The 27285-nt window shown below is 41.3% G+C and overlaps 1 protein-coding gene across 1 annotated transcript in view; it reads right to left on the bottom strand.

Moving 5' to 3' along the window:
• The window catches only part of ttc16 (tetratricopeptide repeat domain 16), a 36668-nt gene that overhangs the window by 8495 nt on the left and 888 nt on the right, over window positions 1-27285 (bottom strand). The window contains exons 2-11 of the mRNA XM_005451480.4: window positions 16399-16504; window positions 14092-14234; window positions 10106-10181; window positions 9750-9852; window positions 8222-8367; window positions 7208-7331; window positions 6949-7029; window positions 6655-6830; window positions 4970-5270; window positions 675-1020 (exon numbers count right to left, since the gene is read on the bottom strand). Of these exons, the coding sequence (XP_005451537.1) occupies window positions 675-1020; window positions 4970-5270; window positions 6655-6830; window positions 6949-7029; window positions 7208-7331; window positions 8222-8367; window positions 9750-9852; window positions 10106-10181; window positions 14092-14234; window positions 16399-16503 (1601 nt within the window). The 5' untranslated portion in view covers window position 16504. The remainder of the gene's footprint in view (window positions 1-674; window positions 1021-4969; window positions 5271-6654; window positions 6831-6948; window positions 7030-7207; window positions 7332-8221; window positions 8368-9749; window positions 9853-10105; window positions 10182-14091; window positions 14235-16398; window positions 16505-27285) is intronic.

Raw genomic sequence — 27285 nt, 5'->3', positions numbered from 1 at the left:
TTCCCACCTCCTCCACCTTCCTCCCCTCTGTGCTCCTCTGCTCTGCTCATTTCCTCTCCTGTCTCTGTCTCCCAGAGGAAAGGGCGTGTCACTGTATGTTTTATAGCTGCTGGCTGCAGAACGGGTGAAGCCAACATGAATTATAAATATGACGAATGCAAAACCTGCCAAGTCTACCTGTCGGCCTGTCCTGCAGCATATATCTGCCTGACTGCCGTACTGACCGTATATCTACTTATCTGTCTGCATTGCTTCCTTGTACAGTACTGGTCCACCTGCTTTTCTGCCTATTGGTCTACCTGTCTGGCTGATTTACTGCCTGCACTGTTTATCTATGTGTCTACCTGCTTTGCTGCTTGTCAGTTAACCTGGCTGTTTTTTCTTGCAACCAGTACAGTGTATATTCTGTATATTGTCTCATCTAACTGCCTAGCTACATGCACATTTCTCTCAGCCTGCTTCTCTTTAGCCTGCAGCCAGAACCAAGTCCAGAGGTTTGACAGTGTGTGTAAAGTCTGAACAGTCTGAACACTTTCAGTCCAGACTTCATCTGATTTGAGAGGAAATGTCTTTATGTGAGCCCAAACCTGAACCTGTGAACAACGGGCTTCTGCTCTGCATCATCTTAAAACTCATATGCGATGCTGATGTCCTTTATGCTGTTTTTACATTACCTGGTTCTGTTGGAGCGGTTGGAAGTCCTCCCACCGCTCAGCACCGTCCTGTTCTGGCTGTCTCCGCTGTCGTTGCGTTTCTGGCCCAGAGTAAACTCGAGTGTATCGTTTAGATCATCTCGCTCCAGGCTGCTCAGACCCACTTCTGCTGGTCCCACCTCAGAAGTGAACAAACTGTCTCCCTCAGTCAGCAGCTGGTTGGTCGAAATGTTGATAAGTAACTCATCTGCACCAATTCGGCCGTCCATCAGGACCCTCCAGATGAGGTTTGGGGAATTGGGTGGTGTATCCAGGCCCCCACCAATAGTAACAGGTTTGGCAGTGCTGTCTATTTGGCTGCTGTTACCTTCACACAGAGTCAACAAATTCAGCTCTGCTTATGATGGAAGTGGTAACAAGTTTTCTGAATATAGGATTTCATAAAAGTATATTTTAAAAAAAAACGGAAACACCAAAATTACCAATAAAATCTGTGATTTTCTGGAATCTGGAGAAATTTCTGCATGGAAAGGCTGAAAACGTGTAAGGGTATCAAACATAACCTCTTAAGCCCCAACGCCCCCGGTACCGGGGGCAAAGGGAGGAGATCACGTTTAATCGGTTATAACGCCGGTTGAAAAATATAAATCCAGACATGTGTGGTATCCACAGAAACCTCAGAATCTCAGCTAAAATGTCATATAAACCATTTCTACAACCACCAAACACACCGAAAACAAGCCGCGATTAAACAGCAGTTACGTAAATGCGCAGAAGTCCGCTAAACACGCAAACGAGAACCAGAAATTCTTCAGACTTCATGTAACCGGTTATAAATAGGCTGGTTAGCTTCCAGGGCTATCACTGGCTAAACAGATAAAGTTTGACCACGATCGGACCAAAATTCACTGAATTAGCCGCAAAAGAAGACCACAAAAACATACAGCGGCGCAAATGCGCTAACACAGAAATTGGCTTACCGTCCCGATTTCCTCCGTTATTTTCGCCGGTAGCCGGTAGCCATGTGATAGCCGGTAATTACCATGCCAACCTAGCCGCATCAGAGCGGTTTCCGTCAACAGCCTCCATTTTAGACCCACCTACAGACACGTGACTGGACAGACGCCACATGCAATAAATTTGGACACACGTGGGTTTTGGCATTACAACGTCTGATTGGTTGAAGTGACGTGAACGTGGCATCGTTACTTTGAATCTATTGGCTAAAACGATTAAAAAGAGGTGTCAATCATGCAAATTGACCAAAAGAAACCAATGTTACAGCCCCTCAAAGTTTAAAGGGCCAGAGCCCAATGCAGCGCTCCATGCGCACGGCAGAAAAGGGCCACTAGCATGTAAATGTGTGGTTAATTCTTCAAAAATATATTTTTAAACAAAGCATTTTTAGGCCTGTTAATAAAATTTATTAATTTCTGCTCTTTAATACCTAAAAAACTAAACTGGCATGGTGTCCAATTGTGTGCCAAAATTGGACATTTTTGTACAACGTCTGGATATTCATGTATTGACAGGGCTGTAGTTTTTCACTGTTTTACTTTAGAAACACAAATCTTTGCACAGATTATGCTTATATGTTGGTTACTGGATTTCTGGAACCAAATATGAGCTGAGGCATATTTTTAAAAGGGTTATATGCTAAAAATTACAAAAAAAAAATTAGGCGAGAATAAAATCTACTTACTTTTTCTGTGTTCCAGTCTCAGTAACTTTGACACAGTAATATCTGCTTTAATATTTACACCTCTGATTAAATGTCCCAAGTGTTAGCTTCATTTTGATACCAAGATTGTAAGGACAGAGTTTGTAATTGCAGAGAAATAATCAATTTAATTTAGGCATTGCATTTTCGAGCAGGAAGCTCAGAAACCCCCTTGGGGCTGAAGAGGATAAGTCCCGGGGGCCAAAATCGGGACCAGAAAACCTCTAATCCAGCCCATTGGATGGCTTTGGAAAATGTGAGAGACGACATGCTCTTTGGACTTTTAACTGTCTATTTATTTTTTGTAGGTATTTTTATTTAGTTAGTTTTATAGCTTTTCCTAATGATAAAGACCTCAACCACACTGTAAAAAGAAATCCTAATATAAAAGTATTTTACAGTTTTGTTCTGTTCTTCTAGAATATCATTAAATTTACATAAATAGACTGTGATTTCACATTTCAAATGTAAATTAACATAAAATCACTGTAATGTAATAAAACATAATTTTCATGATTATTAAATGTATCTGTCTGTACATATGCATATTTAGATTGTTAAAATACATTCACAAATGTATCATGATTTCACAAATATCTGTCCGTTATTTGAAAGATTGAACTGTTAAATTCAAATGTAATGCTGTGGAAAAATATATAAAATGATTCTCATAAACTTTTTTTACATCAAATAATAATTATTACTATTGTTGTTATTTAGGGTGATCGTGGCTCAAGAGTTGGCAGTTTGCCTTGTAATCCGAAGGTTGCCGGTTCGAGCCCCAGCTCGGACACTCTCGGTCGTTGTGTTCTTGGTCAAGACTCTTCACCTACCACCTACTGGTGATGGCCAGAGGGGCCGATGGTGCGATATGGCAGCCTCGCCTCTGTCAGTCTGTCCCAGGGCATGCAATCCATTATTATTTAAACCAACTGTTAACTGTATATTTCTGTACATTTAAGTATTATTATTCATATTGCCACATTCATTGACCTTGTTTATAGATAATTTCATTGTTTAATCACATTAACATGTTCCTAATTTCATGTTTAAAAGCATTTGAAAAAGGCAAAATCCCATGTAAAATTAGGGCAACAAACTGTATTGTCATTACTGAAAATAACTGTATTTTTATGAGAAAGTTATTTTCTGGTATTATTTTGGCGCCCCAGCTGCCGGAATATTACTGTTTTTCTAGGATTTTTTTTTTAACAGTGCATGGCCACCATGTATTTCTGTGTTTTACCCTTTTACTAGTTACAGAGAGCTGTGCTGGCAGATTTCTTTTATTTACTAAAGCAGAATCTTTTAACATGTAGAGAAAGTGAGACATACTATTTAAAATTTCACTTCTTTTTCTTACATTGAGATATCTCACTGAGCAAATGTGGTTACATTTCTGTATACTGACAGGAAGGTGAGTTTCAGCCCACATAAGATCAAAGTGTGCTGCTGTAACAAATGGCCGTTTGAGTAGCTGTAGCTCAGGCAGTAGAGCTGTTCATCTGCTAATCGGAAGGTTGGAGGTTTGATCCCTGGCTGCTCTAGTCTACATGCCAAACATTCATGGGTAAGATGCTAACCCAAAGCTGCTCTCCGGCGCACCCACCGGAGTACGAATGTGTGTGAATGAGTGTGTGAATGGTTTAAATGATCGAGATTTTGTTTTTGAGTGATGTTTCATTTACTTTCATCATATGTAGTTTTATTACTGAAATTTTTTGCACTGACTGAAAGGCCTCGCACCTACTTAGCACCTACTCTAAAAGTTCTTAGCTTCCAAATGCTCATTAAGTTACTTTTGTAACGACATGTTATAGCAAAGCCCAAAGACTTTTCGCTGAAATACAATTGTATTAAAATGACAGTACCAACACTTGCTTCTCCTGAATAAGAGGTACAGAGACAACCTAATGAGGATTATTGGAGGATTTCTGTACTGGCTCACATGTACAAGCAATGTATTTAAAATCCTGAATGACTTTGTAAAAACTCAGTGAGTAAAAACAGAGAGTGGAGAGTGAAAACACGAACGAGTTGTTTCAGTCAGAGCGCAGCATCTTGGCTGTAGTATGATGTCGACTGGAGTAAAAAGTGTACGGCGAGCCTTTCACCACCGCTGTCTCTCCCTGAAGCAGTGGTGTAATGGCCTCAGCAGTCAGCTGAATGAGCTGAGAGCCCTCAGGAAGTGCCATTACTGCTCATGTTTGTGATGCTGCCTTTCTTAAAAGGAGAAAACGCCGCAAAACTCTGAATTTTTCATCTACTGCTGATTCTCTTTATCTAGCCGTATTATGAATAATGCAGAGTTGCAAAGGGCCATGTTACACACATCCAGAATAAGGCAGTAGGATGGAGGGTGGTGTTAAAAATCTGACCTATGTGCTACGTGGCTTGGGATCCATCATCTGCCTTACAGTCATCTTATATCAGAGCTTAGTTTTTATATTGCTTTATATGCCCTGAGCTACACTTCCAGGAGGTATAAAGGTAAAGGAAATCTTTCTCTAAAAATGTGCATGTAAATGCATTGTGTTCTGCTGTATTATATGTATTAGTGTAATAGTTTATAGAAAACTTGTCACATAATCTCCACCTGTAAACTTTGGGGTAGCTACTCCATCTTCACAGTCGATGGCTGCTGTCTCCTCATACACCTCGTTGGTCTCTTTGCCCTTCTGCCCATCTGTACCTTCTGTCTCCATCTGGCCCCCAGGAGCCACCTGGTCACAGATGCTGCCATTGGGGGCCAGTAGACCACTCACTTCTACAGACGCCTCTCCAGCTGAGGTGTCTGACCCGGTGTAGACAGGAGGAGGAGGAACGGGTGGCAGGGAGTCTCGGAGGACTGTGTATTCGTAGGTGATGTAAGGTGTGCGGCCATTTTGGTTCCACACCTGTCAGATGAGGAGAGTAAATCGAGGATGTTTGTGGAGTCAAAAAACAAAAACTATAATTAGACCAACTCAAGGTGGTCTCAAAGATAGACTCAAACATTCAGCCAAAAAATGTTCAGTTCAATTTAGTTTTTTATATAACTGTTGCCTCAAGGATGAATGTGTTGGCAGTCTCCCCTGCTGCGGTGAAAAAAAACCATGCCGTCAGTCTGAATCAGCGGGACCTTTAGCCCATAGCTGGCCAATAAAAAGAGGCCATGACAACAAATATACCTACATTTCTATCATATAAAGGCTTTTGTGAAATATTGTGTAATGATGTTTAATGAGGAATTAATTTGTGATATGTGAAGTCAGTATGTACAGTCATGTGAACAAGAAAGTTTTCATATGTTCTCAGTTTTCACTTTGATCCGACTGTTTGTGCAGCTTTTCAGCTGTCCAGCATCTCCCTGCATAGCTATCTCCTCGGTCCCAGCGACCTCCCAATAAAGGGAGAGCCTGATTAGCCCTTTCAACCCCAGCTGCTCTGCCAGCCTCCTGACACCCCCTGAACCCACTGCACCACTACTCCTGTGCAGGAGAACTGCAGACCACATCTCCACCACAACAACATTGCTTCATTGAGTTTTGCCCCATCACAGACACAAGGTTTGTACTGGGCCATTGCGAAACCTTCATTTCTTTTTGAGCCTTTCTGTTGTAGACTTGGTGTTGTACATGAGATCATTGTTATGCTGCATGACCTAGTTTTGGCTTTAGCCAGAGATGGCCTCATTTCTGGCTGTCATGGGTTAGGGTTGGTTCATGGGCAACTCAATGCAAGATGCCCAGGTCCTGAGGCCACAAATCCCAAATCATGTGACCCAAATTATGATCCCTCCACCACCGTGCTTACAGTTGGTATGAGGTGTTTGTTCTGGTATGCTGTGTATGCTTTTCTTCAAATGTGGCTCTTTGCAGTAAGCTTCTCCACTTTGGCCTCCAAATTGTTCCAGAATTATTGTGGTTCATTCATATCAGACTTGACGAACCTAAGCCGTGTTGCAATTTTTCCTTTAGAGAGGCTTGGGCTCACATATGCTCTTGCATATTCAAAATTGTTCATCCTAAAATTGCTAACTGGTCACCGATTGAACCAACACAATGAATGCTCACAACGAAAATTCATAGTTCTTTTGTGTGCAGGTTTGAAATTCATATGTGTTGTCTGTGCACATCTGCACTTTCCAAGGTGAAAGCATCGATTTCATTTTGGTTTTTCATGGATGAGGCCACAGTACTTTAACTTTGCACCATGGCAGCAGCGTGGTTTCCACAAGCTATAAACAACATGACTTAAATCATGGAATTCAAGAGTAAGGGAGGATAGGGTTATGTGTACCAGAATATTGATGGGTTGGTCAATGGGGCCTTTGGCAACAATGTACTCGATACCAGTCTCATACACGTCCATAGGTCGGCGGTATTTGAAGACGGTGCCTGCTGCATGGAAATTCTGTGGACTGTCCACCTTGTAGGCACCGTTAAAAAAGAAGTTTCCTGCCTGATCAGTCACAGCTTTAGGGGGGAAAAAAGCAGAATTAAGAGAACTTTAAAAGAGTTCTTTGCTTTCTTTCTACACACTGCAATAATATATGTGTGTGTGTGTGTTTGGCAGGGGGGGGGGGGCATGTACCGAGAACATCAGCCAGTTTCTTCCTCTCGATGATCTGTATGTCCCAGGAGCCTTCAGGGATTTGAGTTATAAAAGAGTAACCTACATGACAGCAGAGAGAAAGTCATCAGCAACACGGCATGCTCTTTGTTTATTTATTGATTTGATCAACAGTAACGATAGATCGGTCAGTTTTTAATTCAGCGTCTGGTCCTGTCCTAGTTAGTCCTGTCCTAATAGTTTGTGAACATGCATTGGGTAACTGAACTGCGAGGTTTACCCAGAGTCGAGGGTCCTCGACGGAAGTTTCCCGTGACTCTGCTGCAGCTGCTGCCGTCACCCTGACAGACACCACACTTATCCAAAGTGTTGGAGGAGAACAGTACCCCATCACATCCAATTGGCTGAGCAGCAAGGCAAGATGTGGGAGTACAGAAGACAAAGAATCATACTAAACATGAGATAATAATTAGCTGGCTTAATACCACACTCGTTTTGGGAAGGTTATCCAGAAGAATTTACTGTGCACAAAAGTATCATGTGTACAAATGGTACTTCTGAAAGATTTAGCTTCTTCATTGCTTCCTGACTTCTTCATGTTTGTTTTTTAATCTACACATTGTAACTCTTTCCAATTATTGTCTCAACCTTAATGAGAAAAAAACATAGTTCCTCATGTTGCATTGAAGGTGTCTGTATCTTTATTGTACTGCATCTAAACATTGTTTGAAAGCAATGTAAAACCTGTACTTCCTGAAGTGTCCACTTGAGGCTGGCTCCAAATGCCCACAGAGTCACATCTTAACATATCTAACTTTGGCTATGTAATTAGCACATTTACAGTCTGAAACAAAATACAGTTTCAGTCTCTATAGCTAATTTCCGCCCTTCTGTTCTCTTCCACTTATCCAGTGCAGGGTTACGAAGGCGCTAGGATCTATCCACGCTGCCATAGAGCAAGAGGCAGGGTACACCCTGGCAATTTAACCTAACCCCACCTACATGCTTTTGGACTGTGGGAGGAGGCCAGAGTACGCAGAGAGAACCGACACAAACATGGGGAAATATGTAACCTCCACACAGAAAGGCCATGAACCCAGTACTCTCTTGGTGTAATGTTCATTATAGAGTGCAGAAACCAACAACTGACGTGATGCTACATCCTTTATATACAGTCAGTCGACCGACATGTTTTGCAGTGTGGCTCGGCAATAAATACAAATAATGTTGTGTTAAATTTGATTGGGAGACATTAGCATTTAGTGATGCCAAATAAATGAGAAGCTGGACTCACCTCACACTTACCATCCACGCAGACGCCGCGGTAGCTGCTGTACTTGCAGGACGTGCCGTCTCGTGCCGTCACCATCAGCTGCCTCTGGCCGTCGGTCGTGGTGCAGTGGAGGTCACAGGGGTTGCTGGAGATATGAACGTAGTCATCTGGAGACAAATGGTAGATGTTTTTCTCTGTTTTATAAACACTTAAATTCGCAAGGTCAAACTGTGTACTGCATGTTCCTAATAACTTCTGGCAATGTTATACAATTGTTCTTTAGCCACAACTGTTCATTTCTTTACTACTGTACTCACACTGCATCATAGTGATACAAATATATGCTGGTATATACCAGTATGATCTAAATAAATAATATACAACTATTTCAATTATAGTTTCATTATGAGGACTCAAAGCAACATCAACTCTCACTGGTTTTGTAACCTGATGAATCTAAGTAATACTTTTACTCCTTTTTTCTTAAGTTTGGTTTCCATTGATCAATAATAATAAAAAAAAAAATTGGATTCTTTAACTAGTCCTCAACAATTAGTCATGAATTTATCTGCCGTCATACTGGTCATATCGTGGTTTCAAGTTCTCACGTTTCCTGTTTTATTTTGAAACATCTCAAACTGTTTTCATTCTTGTTAATTTTGCTTCTACTTCCCAAGACTGCCTCAGTCCTGCTGCAGTAAGTCTGAGACTGTCTATCGCGTTACCCTCTGTTCCAATAAATTAGGCTGTGTCTGTTAGATGCTACAAGGGCATTATAAAAGTAGCTTTTTTGAAGGAAATGCTAAAGCATCTCAGATGTGCACTATTTTTAAACACCACCAGAGGGCGATAGCTCAAGTTGCAAAAACACTACTGGTCCTATAGGAGTCTTTAGGAAAACGGCCCTTTGCTGGTGTTTCTGTAAACACTTTCCTGCTGAGTTTATGGGCTCAGTCACTCATTTCATGTCATATGAATAAAACATCAAGTCCATTTTATAAATCTTGGTCATTCTAAGTTTCAATATGCTCCACCCATAAATCACAACCAGGTTCAAGACACCAGAATGAAAACTACGGTAATGTCACGTCTTTTTCAGTGTCTACTGGTCCCACCTCAGCTACAGTAACTGATCTGAGTTGGAGCTCTTGACCGCTCTTTCAGGAGCATTTTCATGGCTGGTGTGATGAATTTTCAGATGTGCTGCAGTTTCAGTGAAGAAATTCTGTGATTTTGTTTATTTAAATGCTTCGTAGCACTAATTGGCCAGTGTCTGTGTGACACTCCCATACAGTCTATGAATGCACTAACAAAGATAGCATTGACTAATGGCTTAGGACTTGACCTGGTCATCCACTATCGGCACATTAAAATCAAAGAGGCCAAGTCCATCTTTTATGTACAGTTAAAACCACTTAATCAGAAGATATACAAAGTTTGTTATTTTGGTTTCTGGTTGTGTTGAAGACTAGCAGGTCATAGAGAAGAATTCCCTCATCACTGCACTATTTAAAGAGAGGCTGTCAAGGTTTTTTACTGGTGTTATTACCGGGATATAGAGGTTTCCACTGATAGTTCCTCCCATTATAACGTTGTGAGTTAAAGGACCAACACTGCTCCTCTCTGAAGCTCCTCCCAGTGGGAGGACATTCCTGCAGAGCAGAGACACAACACAGACCATTTAAAGAGGTTTGTTTCACACTTGTTAATATGTGGTTTTACGGTATGCTATACAAATAAATTCTTGTTAAGCCTTTATTTGTGCAGAGGTGGTTTCTGAGAGTACACTGTTGGGAACTCCACCCAGCTCCATGACAGCCATCCGGTTCAGTCAGCCAGTCAAATCCACCGTGTTTGTTTTAATAAAGGTGTGAGACAAAAATGAACTGGAAGTGTGTGACTCACTTTGGTGTTGCAGAGATGATATTTCTTAGCAGTTCCCGTACAGGTCATGTTGTCCTTCCCAGCAGCAGCTTTCTTTCTTTGGATCGAAAACAAACATTCAATGAAAAAAACAAGGCAATAAAAATCATACTGAGTAGAAAACACAGTAGAAATATATCAGCGTTGTTTATGTCTGTAGCTAAGCATAAAAAACAGTTTACCCCCAACTTATCACTCTACTGAGTGATATACCTACTATATAGTCTCTCTACAACTGAGAGGCTATGTAGTAGGTAGCATTGAAACTGTTGACTGTCAGGTCCTACTCAGTATGAGTATTTGACATACACTTCATTGGGTACACCTTGCTGAAGAAGACATTTTGGCCCATATTGACATGATGGCATCAAATAATAGCTTCATATTTGTTGGCAGCAAATCCAAGATGTGAATGTTTCATTCCGCCACATCTCAAATGTGCTCTATTGGAGTGAGATCTGGTGACTCTGGAAGTCATTTGAGTACAGTAAGCACATTTTCCTGTTCAGGAAACCAGTTTGAGATGATTTGAGCTTTGTGACATGCCAAGTTATCCTGCTGGAAGCAGGGATCAGAAGATGGGCACACTGTGGTTACAAAAGGATGGACAGAGTCAGCAATGACATTCACACTATAAGAGTTTAAATGATGCTTAGTTGATATTAAGGGGTATTAAGGGGAACAAACTATCCTGCACCACCACTAGCAGCCTGACTTACTACTAACAACAAGGCAGGATGGTTGAATGTTTCTGTGTTGGTTATGCCAAATTCTCACCCAAGCGCTCGAAAAACTGAACGTTTCTCTAGTTTCCTGTTGTTAGCTGACAGGAGTGGCACCTGGTGTGGTCTTCTGCTGCTGTAGGTCATCTGCTTCAAGGTGCAGCAAGTGTGCATTCAGAGATGCTCTTCTTCATAACCTGGTTGTGTTGAGTTACTGTTGCCCTACAGTCTGGCCATTCCCCTTTGACCTCTGGCATGAAGGAGACATTTTCAGCCAGAAGTTATAGTTATAGTAGGAAAAGTTCAAGTATCTCGGGGTCTTGTTCACAAGGAGAGGGGAGACAGGAGAAGGGAGTGGGAGATTGACAGAAGGATTGGTGCTACAGCTGCAGTGATGCGGACGCTGCACCGGTCTATTGTGGTCAAGAGAGAGCTGAGTGTAAAAGCAAAGCTCTCAATTTACCTGTCGATCTACGTCGCTACCCTCACCTATGGTCACGAGCTGAGGGTAGTGACCGAAAGAATGGATATAAGCGGCGGAAATGGGCTTCCTCCAAAGGGTGGCTGGCCTCTCCCTTAGAGATAGGGTGAGAAGTTTGGCCATCTGGGAGGGGCTCAGAGTAGAGAGCCGCTCCTCCACATCGAAAGGAGCCAGTTGAGATGGGCATCTGGCAAGGATGCCTCCTGGGTGAGGTGTTCCCAGGTGTTCCATATCCCACTGGAAGGAGGCCCCGGGGCAGACCCAGGACACGCTGGAGAGATTATATCTCTCGGCTGGACAAACTGGAGACCTCCTCCAGCTTGTCCAGCCGAGAGATATAATCTCTCTGGGGAGACGGAGGTCTGGGCTTCTCTGCTTGGGCTGCTGCCCCCGCAACCCGGCCCCGGATAAGCGGAAGAAAATGGATGGATGGATGGATGGATGGATGGATGGATGGAAGTTATAGTTTCTTTTTCCTCTTCTCAAATTTCCTACATTTTACTGTGAGCTCATTGAGTTAGAACATGCAAAACTGGCACACAATACTATTAATGTTTCTGCATGAATATGTACTTTAATGGTTTCCTGTTACTGCCATTAAAACACGATAGTCTAAAAATAAGTTGTGTATAATAGATTGTATTCAAGGGCTAATGTGTGTTCGAACTGGTTAACAGACACAATTACTCACTTGATATATCATTAAATACAGTGTTGGGCAAGTTACTTTGAAATAGTAATTCAATTATAGTTACTAGTTACTTCTTCAAAAAAGTAACTGAGTTACAATATTCTAAAAGTAATTAATTACTTGGAAAAGTAACTATTGCGTTACTTAAAAAAAAACAAAGAACGTTTAACCCTCTGGCGTCCAGGGTATAATTGGCCATTTTTTTACTACTCTTGATTTTCTCTCCACATTTTACCTTTAAAAACTATTTACTTTGCCTTGTTTGGTTGTTTGGTCTTTTTAGCACAACCTCACGTGCCTGAATTTACAGTTATGTTCTCATTTTGTCATACTGTATAACCAGAATTGATCTAAAATCAGACAAAAAAACATAAAATCAGAGTAGAAAAAGTTATATTTTTACTGTAACAACCATAAACATGTTTAATGAATCATATTTCATAACTTCAAATGCAAATATAAATTGTCAATTTTAAAATCCTATGCACAAGTTTTGCAAACAACAAAGTTATTTGCATCCATTTACCTTTTACCCTTTCTTTAAATAACCATTTCAAACTATTTACAGAACAATCAGCTGTTCTTCAATAAGATGCTACACAAATTATTTGTGCCACTCCAAAAACATCATTTCTGTCCACTACAAAGGAGAACATCACAGCCTGATACCTGCAGGTCTGACAGCAGCAGGTGTATCACTGCTGTTTCTACCTGGAGACAGCAGTCGCCTCATTGTTCTGACACACAACACAAAACTATCCACAACACTACACACTAACTACACAAGACAACACATTAACTACACACTCCAAACACGCTAAACGTCACAAATCTCACATCTCAAAACTCGCTCTCTCTCTTTTCCTGCTCTCTCTCTTTCTCTCTCTCTCTCTCTGTCGCCGTCACTCCTAAAACTTTTTTTGTTTTGTTTTTTTGCTCATAAGCAGAGAGTGCTTGCTAGCGCTAACGTGGCGAAACTATTGAGGAAAAAACGCCGCGTATATCTTGTTTATCATGACTCTGGTTTTACGTGGCCTATCAACACAGTTTAAAAACTGGCACCTTGTTGCTTTGTCTTTAAGTGGTCATGTGATTGACTTACCACGACTACTTTATTCTTCCTCAGTCAAACAGCAGCACTCATGCGATTGTTTTGCCCCCTGAGCTCCAGGTCTTGTGCTAGACAGTGATCGTGATTACCGTCCGCGGGAGCGCGCAGCTGCTTAAAGCTGTAGCGTCCAGATTACTTACAGCTACTTCCGTGCAACTGAATGCGGTAAGCTAAACACAGCTTCAACCGTCTGTTTGTTGAAAAATAGTAACGGACCGCGTTTCCTTGTTAGTAACTGTAACGCAGTTGTAACGATAGGAATAGTAATTAGTTAGATTACTCGTTACTGAAAAAAGTAACGCCGTTAGTAACGCCGTTACTTGTAACGCCGTTATTCCCATCACTGATTAAATATCACAGACACTTTGAAATATAATAATATCAAGCTAGTTAACACGATGTGTGCTGCAGCCCGATGCTGCATCCTGAAACATAAGGACACATGTTTTTTCTTCCCTTCTCATTTCTGCCATATGGACATATAGCAGAAATGTATGTTTAAAACAGCTCAACAAAAATGTACAGTACAGTTATATGTTAATGTGTGATAACATGACTCTCGGAGATGTAGAAAGATGTAAGAAAGAGAGATCAGGTATTCTTTTCTAGGAGACTGTTAAGGAAAAAAAGATACATTTAAAGCTTTTTTAAAAGTTTTTTAGATTTTTATTTTTCAGTTGCCAAATTTAACCTGTATGCTTGCTTTATAATGGCTAGGTACTGGAAAGCAATCATCTTATAGGACAGTCTGTCTACAAAGAAAATCAACTGGAGCTCACAGTAGAAAAATTTGGAAGTTTATTGAAGGCAAGTTAATTTCCCCTCTGCAGTGATATTAGGCTAAATCCCACTTTAACCGCTGATACCAGATAAAATACCAGAACACGAACAGTATTGAACAGGACTGGAGATGTGTCCATTTCTGGGATATTTTAGCTTGTCCTCTGGTGCAGACTGACTGACCTCTGTTTGAGGCAGTGACGCTCTTGTGACATCACTCCTCCTCCACAGGTACGAGTGCATGCTGTCCACTTGGCCCATTCCCCCCACCAGTACGTGGTCACCTCGAGCTGCTCCTCCAGACTGTTGGAGGCCACTCCGTCCTCCTACACACACACACACACACACACACACACAAACTTTACTACATGTAAAAATAAACAAACACTGCTAAACCAGCCAATGTAGTAGTGGCTTTGTTTCGTGTTAATACTCTTAAAGATGCCATATGGTTTTTATTTTTAAAACAGTTTTATAAAGCAGCTGGCCGAGGTCTTCCTCAGTGCCATTTGGGTTCCTCTCCAGTGAACCAAAGATGGATTGTAGCCTTGATGAACTTGGCCTAGCAGTAGAATAACCTCGTCTCCCATTTACTACTATATACTCATATCTTCTGTAACTGTAAACTTTCAATTTGTAAATATTTGATCAGTTTCTTTGCAGCACAGGAAATCACATTATCAAGTTTATTTAAAACACGCAAATTTCGATCCATAAAAGGGGGTATTTAATTCATTGCATTTAGCTCAGAATTGCAAATCACTGCAAATTCCTGATTGTACGGCTAATGGGCTAAGAAGTTCCTAAACTTTACCATATTCTGGGCATCTGCCACTAGTGCTAGCACTCGCAGTGGAATATTGACACAAGCAAAAGTGGCAGAAAAAGCAGAAGCAGCATTAGCAGCTGTCATAGCGTTGATGCTAGTGGTACAAAAACAGAGTTAGCACAACAGCGTGCGTCACAGTCGAGCAGAATCACGCTAAATGATCGTCAGAGTGTTTTGTGCTGAGGCTTCGGCTCGTGAAGACGTTCAGCGTTTCACACATTCCTGATGTGCACCAGCAGCATTAACTGAGGCCGGTGGCTGTGTCGCCTTTTATTCAGACAGATTTATCAGAGTGACTGCTGGAATGTGCACTGAGCTCCTTGAAAAGGTGTGAGATGGAGCAGCTGTGGGAGGGAGAGAGAGTGAGAGACACTGGAAATACCAGACACTCAGCATAAGTGAGAGAGAATGGGAGATGGGTAAGAATCAGAGGTAGAGGGAGCTGGGAAGAGTCATTGATCGGTGGGCTGACAGATCAGTTTTACGGCCGTTCATCAAACTGCTTAAATTACTGAGTATTTGGTATTTTAGACTTTTATCTCTTTTAGTTTCAGCTCAGTTGGTTTAAATTGATTTATTTTGCCTTGTTGGTGCATTCTGTCACTCTTTAATTTTCGCTCTCAGAGAAAGAAGTGATATTTATCAGTCTGGCATCCTATTAAGATCAATTTAGTTTGGACATGCCATGAAAAGCGTAAGCTTTGTTCCATAATTAATTATTTCTAATATGAAGTACACGCCATAGATGGACCTAGCCACTGTGGTCATTTTGAAGCCTCTTTCATGGTTGCTATGTTGTTTCTTGAAGCTCAGAGTTACCATATTTGGACAGAGGCTGGAGTTATCAGTTCACCCCATAAAGCTTGATTAACAAGCTGTATTAAAAATTAGGAGAAACTTACTGGACAGTCTTTACCACACAGCATGTCCTTTTTAGTGACTCTTATTAGAGGAGGTTAGGCTACAGCTGCCTGTCTCAATCAAAGCCATAATCTCAAGATTTAGATTTTTTTTAATTCACCCCTGTATAATTTTTATTAAGCTAAAAGTCATCGAGATCAAAGCTGCTCTTTGTAGCTGACTGTAAACATGCATTTCAGTGCTGCAAAGTTTTTCGTTTTAACATGGACATCTACAGCGACTGACTCGCATTTGAGCCACCCTCAAGTGGCCACTGGAGGTACTGCAGTTTGAGCTAAAAGTTCAACTTTCTCATCTGCCTTAGAGAAATCATATGACCATCTCATCATTCATCCTCAAACTGATTTTGCTTCCTATGTGTCAGGCTTATTGTTCAGCACATGTTGAAGGTTCTAAAGCACCAGATCCAACACATAAAATAATTTTTACTTGTTTTAACAGGTTTTAGTTACCATATCAAGACATGAGCGTTCTGTACAGTGATGTTTATTCACACTGAAGTATAAGTAATGTTTCTGAAGACAGAACATTTACTAGTTCTGGTTCTACAGCTTTGGAAGTACTGACAATCTTGCCTTCATATGCAGTGTTACAGTGCTCACTCAGTCACTGCAGCAGGGCTACGCTTCATCCATCTCTGAGAGTCCTAAAGTTCTTGTTAGAAAAAAATGTGCTTCAGTTTATCCGAGTGTAATGTTTCCCTGTAACAGAGGAAGAGTGTTTTCCTGTTTGCTGTGTACCTGCAGCCCCCTGGTGGACAGGTTCCCCAAACACATCGTCAACGTCAGGAAGCCCAGCAGAACCACGCCTGTCTCCCCACACTGTTCCCATGACCACACCCTCATCCTGATAAATGAGAGAGAGGAAAGGATAAAAGAAAGAAAAATAAGTTTTAAATGTCAACAATAATATCTTGAGGTTTATGAGACAGCAGCCCTGATGCTGTGATTAATGAAGGGTATTTGGGTAAAAACCTGTCTGTGGATGGAAGCAGCCAGAGATGTGTGTTTAACAAAGGTGGAAGAGTTTGAAGGGAAATCTCATGACCGCTAATGACTTCTTGTGGCCAACCACTTAGGCGAGCTATGGATGCTGAGACATGTGGGTGTTTTTTCACTCTAAATTGAGGCTTCTCAGCTTCCAGACTCTCAGAAGGGTTTGAAGTGGGACACATTTGTGGTCATAATATTTCCTTTCTGACTCTGCAGTGAAAGCCCTCACCTCTCACATCTGTAGTTGTTTAGCTGAACATAAGTGGTGCTGCTGTCTTTTACCTTTGCAGAGAGTGGAGGGTGTTTTACAAGAAATCACATTATTGCTGATCCAAGATTCAAGAGAGCACTGAAGCAATTACAGGAGTGGTGTCAAACAGCAGATACACAATAGACACGCAACAATGTGCAAAAGAGCACCACTGGCACTAAAATATTCTGTCAATCCTATTTTAAAAAGTGAAGATCTTGCAAAGATTTCATTGTGGCAGTCCTATTTGATGATTAGAAATATTTATGCCAATTCAAGAAATACAGTTACATAATGAAGCAGCTAAGGAGGTAAAAGGTCTTGGAGTTGATTCAAAATGTTGCATTTGCAAGGGTGATCTCAGTGCAAATAAAATCTTTTCCTTTAGTAGCACAAAAAAACAAAAGCAAAACATTAATAAGAAACAAATTCATCAGAGAGTTAAGCGAGGTCAAATCAGTAATTCTAGAATGACCTCTGTAATATAAAACTGCCTGGATGCAAACATAGATCAGCAGTAAAGGATGATCACGGGATCGTTTCCACTGTAGAGAAAAAATACGGTTACGATATCCAGCCAAGAGAATAACACACTTCAAGAGGAACACATATTATTATTTCAGTGTAACATGAAGTGTACAAGACGTCATGCAAAAGACAAAGGGGGCTCATCAAAAGTCACAAATCATTCATCGGCCTCAAGAACTGAAAGGGTTAGATTAGATTTTTTAACATAAAACAGCTACAAAAAAATCCCATCAGTTTTTTAATTACTTCATGATAATTTAGGTTAAATTAGAGCATTACGCAAGATGATTGTTACCACTGGAGAGGATTAACCTGTGCTGTCATCTTTCTTAAGATGTTTCAGGCTGTTTTCATAACTTTCTATAATTCCTATAGGACTCATTTTTTAATAAACTAAACAGAGTTAAAAGTTAACTGCCATTATTTTCTTAATTGCATTAAAGTATCTAAAAGATCATCTTCATCAGGTGAAGTCTGCTTTGAATAACCCAGTACGTTATGCACAGTCAGATTTCCGAGCACATCAGACAAATGCAGACAAAACAATGGCAAGTAAAGAGCATTTTCTCAGATAATGCACGCTGGTTTTGGTGTACCAGCTGTAGGTATCCAAATGTGTTGGCAGTCTGTGGAGACTAGCGTTGGCAGGTGGAGGGTGGCACAGACAGGCTGTTGAGAGGCCACAGGTGTGGGAGACGGGAGTTGGACAGCACAGAGGCCAATGTAAAACTTAAACAAGTCCCGATGTGCTGGAAGGATGAAGGTAAGTTTCCTAGGACTTTACACAGGTAGGTCTTTGTTCAGCTGTTCAGACTATAAGGAAATGTAGATGTCTGTATGTAGAGGCTAACATAAACATGTACAGACATACAGGAAAAGGAGGGTACTCAAAGGACTCTGCAGTTGTATATATGAGTTTGAGGAGTGTAAGAGTGAATACTTAATTGTTGAAAGGGACGCAGAAGAGGTAAATGCTCCTGTTTCAATGCACAGAAATTAATTTCTGCAACATATCCCAGTTTTCTTTTGTTCATACGAACATTGCAGCCACATACCTTTAACTTAGCACTGTCTGCCGATTACTTTTATCATACCAAACTGTAGTGCTGTTTCAAGAGCAGATACATTTTATTTGTGGACTATCATCAATTAACTAAATTTTTCACAAGAAAAGATACAGGAGAATTTGGAGGAAGGATAGTTACATTAGGGGGAAAGCTGCAGAAAGGTGCGATGAAAAAACAAAACAGGAACTCCAGCAACACTTGAGTGGTGTGGAGTTCCTGTTTTTTTAATTCTCTCATCTTCTCCATGCACCTTGGAAGCAGGTGAAGTTGTGCCAGGATTTTTTGCTGTGAAAGGTGCGATGAAGAAAGGGATTCAGCAAGCTGCCCATACCCGAGGCCTTGGAAACTGCCAAGCAAAGACTCACAGCCTTGACCAGTTGCTTGAGCAATACTGGAAGAGCAACTGGTAGAAGGACACAACACATGAGCCAGTAACCATAATAGTGGCAGACGTCCAAGAAAGGGTCTCCAGTATGAAGAACTGGACAGCACCACTGGCTGAAGAAGCTGACTGCACTCCATAAGCGTCTGGCAGCATAAATAAACCAGTTACTAATCAACGAGAGACACCTGGAATGGCTAACAGAAGCCCGGACAGTCCAGATCCCCAAGGATCCCCACAAGGGACCGGTCCCATCCAACTATCAGCCAATAACCCGCCTCAGCCAAAACACCAGCTACTGGTAGACAGAACAGTCGCTCAAGATTGCAAGACTAGGCTCACTAGGCACACCACCTAGTGAGCCCACACATTGATCCTGGAATGCCTAGAGCTATACAAGATCAACATGACCCTAATGGCCTTCATCAGGAATTCAATGGGGATGTGGCGTACAACACTAGACAACTTCAAATCTATAGCACAAGTCACCATGTAGTGCAGGATCTACCAAGGAAATGCTCTGTCCCCACTGCTCTTCTCCAAAGCTCTGAACCCCCTCAGTGAGATCATTAACAAGACTGGCTACAGATACAAACTACGGAATAGAGCAATTACCAGCTACCTCCTCTACGTGGATGACATCAAGCTGCATGCCAAGAGTGAATGAGACATCAATTTACTCATCCACACCACTAGGATATACAGCAATGACATGGGAATGTCATTCGGATTGGAGAAGTGTAGTTGGATGATAACAAAGAGAGGGAGGGTAATCAGAACTCAGGAGATTGAACTACCAGAAGGGAAAATTGCAGACATCAAGGACTGCTACAAGTAGATGGGAACGGCATCAGCAGGTCCATGCATGGCATGTACCACCGTCAGATAGAAGAAGTGGCTGACATTGAGAAATCCTACCAGTTCCTGGACAAAGGCAGGGCATAAATAGAACTCCATAACCAAGTGGCTGGCATAGTATACAGGAACATGTGTGCCGTGTATGGCCTGTAAGTCTCCATGTCAAAATGGGACACATCCCTGAGGGTGGTTAAGAATGACTGAACTAAGATCCTGTGGGACTTCCACAGACAGACAAACTGTTGGCTAACCGAGCAGTGGTGGACAAGCAGAGGAAAACGGCCACACTGATAGATGTAGCTACACCAGGTAATAGCCACATCAGGAAGAAGAAGAAACATGCGAAGTTTTACAAGTACCAAGGGCTGAGACAGCTCAGATATAGAGATAAGGAGGGTAAAGGTAACAGTGGTCCCAGGTGGGGCCAGCCCAGCCCACAAGTGCCAAACTTAGCAAGTGTCTCCAGCAGATCCCAGGAGCGACATCTAAGATATCTGTCCAAAAGAGCGCACACTGAGGAACAGCAACGATGATGCGCAGGACCCTCAATCTCCCAGGCCTCTGATAGAGGACTCGAGCTTGAAGGATAAAGACCGCCCATGAGAGGGTGTGTGTAGAGATAAAAACATCGATAACCACAGTAGCCATAACATTTGATTTGTTTGTTATGTTGTTTTGACTTGTCAGTTTTAACGCAATCACCATGTTGGGTTAGGCTAGCAACATTGTTACCAGGTATAAAACACAAACACCTACCTGCTACGTAAAAGAGTAATAAAATACTGCCTGAAATACCTCACCTAGGAGGTGTTCAAGAGACAGACCAAATGAAGTGCCCAAACCACCTCCTTCACTTGTGGAGGAGCAGCAGCTCTATTCTGAGCTAGTCCTGAATCACTAAATTCCTCACCCTATTTCTAAGGCAATTCCACCCAGACTACAGAGGAAACTCATTTGTGCCTCTTGTGTGCAGGATCTCCACTTTTTTGGTAAATGACCTCAGCTCCAGTGGGGAAGTGAGGGTAGGAACATAGATCGCAGAGTAAATCAACAGCTTCACTTTCACGCTCAGGTTTCTCCTCACTACCAGACCGGCACAGCATTCACACCACTGTTGGCTCTATCCATCTGTTAGTCTGTCCTGTTCCACTCTGTCCTCATTTGTAAACAACACCTTCCTCGACTGAGCAGAAACTTATTCCCAACCAAGAGTAGGCAATCAACTCTTTTCCAGCTGGAGTCATGGCTTCAGACTTTTGAGATACTAGTTCTCATTCATATTCAGCTGCAAAAAAGTGAGGTGGAGATTGCTGGTCACTGAAGGCAAAAGGACGAGACCATCATCAAACTGACTAGCCATTGGAAATTTATATCCAGTCCAGTAAGACAGCTAAAATGGCAGAATTGGCGTAACTGCTACAACTGATTTAGTTAAAACCACACTTTCTTAAGCTTAGGCAGTGTTTCCAGCTGAAAATGCTTAAAGAATGATTCAAAAATAAAATAATACAAATGTATAAAATATAAATGTTTGATGGGTTCTAGTGCTTTGCTCCGCAAAACATATGTTTTTAAGCAAACGATTGTATGTACAAGTCTGCAAGCGATAGTGTTCAAATTCCTGCTGAAATTAAATGTTTTCTCTCCCTTAATTTAAAATCCTAAAATTATGTTTATTCCATAACAAATGATGCAAATATATGTTCATTTATTTTGAATTTTGGAATCTTGAAAATCTTGTTCCTTTTGAGGCTAAATTTCAGGGAAACAATGTGAATTCGCAGTAGCAGACGGAGTTGAATGAGCTCCGGAGACGCATATGCAGACGTATACGTTCATATACACATTGAGTTTCTAGGAAAGATCTCATAGTACATCCTGTCTCCTCAGGTCCAGTTAGGCAGCCTTGTTAAAATAAGCAAGCAGCTCGTCTCGCCCCTGTTTGCAGTCTGGCTTTCTCTGGCACTAAATATTGGTGACAGGTGTCTTAAAGCAGGCACAGCAGCACCTGGACTTCATTATCCAACCAGACGCAGCTGGAGCCCAGCCAGCTGCCAAACACACATACAGTCAGACACAGCCACACATGTGCATACACTCAGCCAGTGGCGTGACTCCGTACACACACACTTACACACATGCACATTGAGTATTGTGCACATACAGGTATGCAGACATCATGGCATGAATGTACGCACTCAAACACACACAGTCAATCACTTTCTCCAACTCTCCTTCTTTGCTGCTTACGCAGCAAATGATTGGAGAGTTGCACAATGATATTAACCTACACCCAAGTGTATTTTAATTTCAACCCTAATTGCTCTTTTGAGAAAGTGAACTCGCCGACATGTCAAAAGTTGGTGCTACTTTGGATGGTCTGCTATTGTAATTATCATGGTGTCAGCTATTAGCCATATCTGACACTTGTTGAGGAAATCATTTCAACTGCTTTTCCGAAGTTTCCAAGTGTGGCCCACAGTTTTCGATGAGCCACATCTGGACGGTGTTGAATCAGGGAGAGTTTGGCGGCTTTAACTTAGCCACAGGTACGCGTTATATCACTGCAGGCCCCACCTAATGACGTCTGGGCCACAACATTTGCCAGTCTAATAATTGAGCTGTCAGTGTCAAAAGTAGCCTAGACTAGCCCCAGATGTTTCTATTAGCTGAGGTCGATCTGGAAGACTACGCCAGCACGGACAGAGTGTGACGTTTACACAGGAGGGAGGACAGCCTTCAGGTCTCCAGGCGCTGCATGATTGACAAAGAGGCTGTTCATTCCCCAAATCATTTTGATTAAATAACAATAAGGCATTGATGTTTTTACTTATTGATCTGTCTGTTCCTCCTCACACCTGCCCAGCCATCTAAAACACCACGTATTGGTAGTCAATGCTCAAAAACTCAAAAACTCAAAAACGCTGAAAAAATATTATCTCTCACTGTTAAAAGATTTTATGTTTCTGTAATTCTTCGTTATACAGTTGTGTGCAAAAGTTAAAAATGTATTCACAATGGTTTCATTAGCGACAGTATCCTCTTTTTTGTATCTTTCTTGGTCCATACTACAAGTATATTACGTGCAGAAATGTTACCCTAAAATTCAGTTTAAATACACTGTAAACTGCATCATAAGTCATAGGCACTATTATAACTAAACACATCTGGTCCTGGTAGAAGGAATACCTTATACCTGGAGAGAAATAAACACACACACACACACACACACACAATCCAGACACAGTCTTCCTTTTTCCTTCTTTCCTCCGCTGTCGTTTCCCAGGCGGCCAGGCATAAGACAAAAGTAAACAGTCCCTCATCCTCCCTGACTCTCCCTCCCTCAACCCTGAGCCGTCCCCACCCTGAAGGCCCCCTGGGGCCCCTCGCCTTGCCGTTTTGTTTATGTAGCACTGGCAGCCTCAGCAGATAGACAGACAGCAGTAGTCTGTCCCCTGAGAGGTTGGACTGAATAAGACCGGTCTGATATATCAAACAATATATCAGACCAATACTTGATTTTTATTATCTAATATTGGATGCTTTCCAGTCTCTGGTGGCCACATGTAATATGTAATATGCTGAAAGTCTTCTAGTGGAGATGGATACAGTTATGCAGTTGGACAGAAAATAACTGAATAATTTACTACACATTGTTTACATTGTGTTTTAAAGGTATTCTTCTGTTAATACCAATGAGATATACGTTAGGCACTGGTGTTAGCAGGACTCTGTCTACGAGCTTCCATAAATGATAACCCTGTCTTCTGAAATACCGAATGAGCCTCTCGCCCAACAATCTCCCTCTCTACTTTTAGGATTAGATTTCAAACTTTCTTTTTGATAATGCTTATAGTTAGGATCAGATGACCTTAAAGTATCCTTTAGGTATTCTACTACAGCGCTGTGCAAATGCCTTGAGTCACCCCTCTTTTCTTTATATTTCGGTTCTTGAGCAATGGCTCTCCAGGCTTTCTGAAGGTTTTTCAAAGTTGTTCTTTGGACATTGTCTGCACTCTTTGTCAGCCCAGTTCTTGTTTCTGAACATCAGAGTAGACTCTTAACACTGACCCATGAAGGCACCTAACTCAAGGGATGAACCAGTGTCGGGTTCAAACTTGGCACAGTGTGCAGTGTGTCCTTAAAAAATGTGAGGAAACTGGATCAGAGGAGGACAAAATAAGATGTGGCAGGCCTAAAAAAGCAAAAGCTAGCTTTAGCAGATAAACAGTATCTGAAAGTCACGTCCTTAATAAATAGGAAAAAAATACTGCAATCCAGTCATCAGTATGCATGAAGAGTGACGATCCCTGTCATCTGTAAAACACAGTGCAGGCTCTGCTATGGATGGGTGGCAAAAACGTTTCTCCCACTGAAAACACTACGTCCAGATGAACAGAATCTACTTTTTAGGTATTTCCTTACCTGGACGATTGAGCATACATAAACACAAGCTCTGTCATGGTTTGGGGTTACCTTTGGTGTTGGGGATTTTGTCCAAATTAATGGAATTATGAACAGAGAAAAGTACCATCAGATTTTGGTCCACCATGCAATATCATCCGGCTCCATTTTTCAGCATGACAATGATCCCAAACACGCTACCAATCCTGCAAAGTCATACTGAGACAGAAAAAAAAAAACCCGAAGTGGAATCCTAGCAGTCATGGCTTGGCCTCCCCAGAGCCCAGATCCCAACATTATTGAAGCAGTGTGAGATCATCTTAACAGAGAATGGAACAAAAGAAAAAAAACATCCAAAGAAGAGTTTTGAATGTCCTTCAAGAAGCCTGGAGAACTATTCCTGTAGACTACTTAGCGAGACTAATAGAGTTCAGGCTATATTGGAGAATAAAGGGGGTCATACTGAATATTGACATGCAAGCTCATTGTAATTGAAAACTCTGTTTTGCCTCTACACATACTGTAGTGAAATTAGCTTTTGGCTCAGCCTACTGGTGGACTTGATGCAATGAGCACTTTTTCTCCCCTTGTATCATTCCTGATCTGTTTCTTTGCCATTATTGCCTGTCATCAGTTTATTTACCTCAGACTCCTGTAGTATGTATTTTGTCCTGTTTGTTCTTCATTGTTTCTGTATGCTCATCATTTCTCCAAAATCTTTCTGTTAAAAGGGAGTTTGTATTGGACTGTGTGATTGTTGGAGCTCGCTCTAATATCTGTGGGTACAATATAAAAAGATTTTTTTTTTTCGGTGGCAAATTGGAGCCTGGTATTTCTGATACTCCTTCATCTGCTTCCTAGAGCAGATGAAGGAGTATCAGAAATACTGATATCATGTTCCCATTGTCTGCAGTCATCAGCGCTGTGGGCTGCAGTGGAACTTCTCTTGGTATTTTACAATTCATTCTCACACAGCAAACTGCCATGAAAGGTGCCAGCCTGACCATCAGAATTCAGATTTCAGTGACTTGAAGCACCAAATGTGCGATTAACAGTTCATTCTCTCTGCTGAGTCTGGCAAATTTTGCAAGTATTGTGTTTTTTCCACAAGAAAATAAACACAACTTGTGAAAACTGTGGCGCACTTTACAGCTAACTCATAAGAGTTAACAGGATAATGCTTCTCCAAGATTTGAACCCAGAAAATTAGAGTTAATAGTAAATGCAATTTAGATGTAAACTGCATACTTTTGACATAAAAAGTGCAATGACACATAAGTGAGCAGAAAAATCCCAGTGTGTCATTGCTTCCCAAACCTCGATAACGTCATGGAGGAGTATGGGGCGGTTGGGGATGTCTGCTTGTCTCCAGGAAGATTCATTCTTCTGCCTTTTACCCCTTGAGCCAAACTCTTTTCCTTTCTCAAGTGTGCATGCAAAGCTGAAACAGGATCCAGGCTCTTCCCTTGTATACAGAAAGGAAAAAAGCCACCAAGAGAGCCAACAATGATGGATAAGTGAGCAAAAGAAACAGAAAGGAGAGAAGACGCAAAGGATGAGTAAGCAAGGCAGTCTGAGAAGTTGAAGATGGGTCGGCAGAGTTCAGATGCCCCTGGGACAAACACAGACTGGGTTAAATTGCTCACACTTGAACCCTGACCTATTTATTGATTCACTTTTCAGAGCTGGCTTTCCCAGGAAAAGGACCACGCTCAATTCATCTTTATTAGACTCACTCACAGTGAAAAGAAGCAGGTTTTTTGACTGTGCTCAAACCAATCAGTAATCCACTTTGACCACAAGGCATCTTGGACTAAATCTGTGGATTGATAATCATATTGGTGAAGTGCAACAGTGCTTTGTTCATGAACTAAAGGTGAATTCTGTTGTTATTGTGAGCAGTTACAATCTGTAAAAAAAAACAGCATATTTAACCTTATTAAGGGAACTCAACAATTGATTGAGTAATGCTAATCAGCAGTTCATTCATGTATTTATATATATATATATACATACAGAACTGTGGATAACAGCCAACGAATCTGCATGTGGTTCACGGCAGGGAATCGTCCACTTCATACACATTTGCTCTACTAGCAATACTTGTTTTGGTTTCGGCAAGGGTGGAGCCTCGGTACAGCGTGCAGGAAGCAGGACACACAAACTGTGAATTCACTAGACAATTAACTTCTCTGTTTCTCTATGAGCTCAGTCCAATTTATTGTACGTGAACTTTTGCACTGTGGAGCTGGCTGATTACAGACCTCTTTCATCTATTTGAACTGTATTCTCATAATGACCCCACCAGAATATGTCATTCTTTGTGGACAGTTTCACTTTTATTTTGGACAGAATAGTAGAATAGACAGGAAAAGGGGGAGAGAGGGCAGAAGGAACTCAAACCCAGGCCTCCTGCAGTAGCTCTTAGAAATATAAGTCATCTACTCAGTCAGTGAGTTGCCTTTGTTTTTGAATGCGCTCAGCAATCAGAGGACCAACAAAGTAATAATTCTTCCCAACAAAAGTCATTTAAATTTTTCTAAAAAATTAGGTTTTTGGTTAAATTTGGAAACTTGTGCTAAGATCATCAGCAACGGTGACTTGTATTTTAGAGTTACACAAAGAAAGCATATTCTCAGAAATTACAAAATATCACCCTACTGTGTATTTTTGTTTAAGTACATGGCCAATAGGTTAAAAAAACTGTAGACACTGTCTAAACCTAACATTTAATAGATCAGTGGCAATTTGTTATGTGTTATGAGTTTAAACAATGAACTATTCCACACCTCTTCATCTACATTTTTTTAATGGCAAAACCATCAAGTCTGTGCTTTTTAGGCATTTTAAAGGCTGACACAGCAAAAAGCCTTGACATTTGACTTACTTTCTAAAGTGTTACTTTAATAATGACCTAAATGTAACTTTCCTAAACCATTAGGAGGACCTTTTGTGAGGGGAATGCAACAGGCAAGACGTGGGGAGATTTTATTCTTCTAATTCTCTACAGCAGTTTAGAGCCACAAGAGAGAGAGAAAACTACACTTTGACAAGTAGCACTGGCACGAATATTAGCCTCTACCTCACCAGTTTACACACACACATACACACACGCACACACATCTCCCAACAGCTGACAAGTTTCC

The sequence above is a fragment of the Oreochromis niloticus genome, linkage group LG12 (genome assembly GCF_001858045.2).
Source record: "Oreochromis niloticus isolate F11D_XX linkage group LG12, O_niloticus_UMD_NMBU, whole genome shotgun sequence".
Classification (NCBI taxonomy): domain Eukaryota; kingdom Metazoa; phylum Chordata; class Actinopteri; order Cichliformes; family Cichlidae; genus Oreochromis; species Oreochromis niloticus.
Note: the sequence above shows the minus strand (reverse complement) of the source record. Positions and strands in the feature narration are given on the sequence as shown.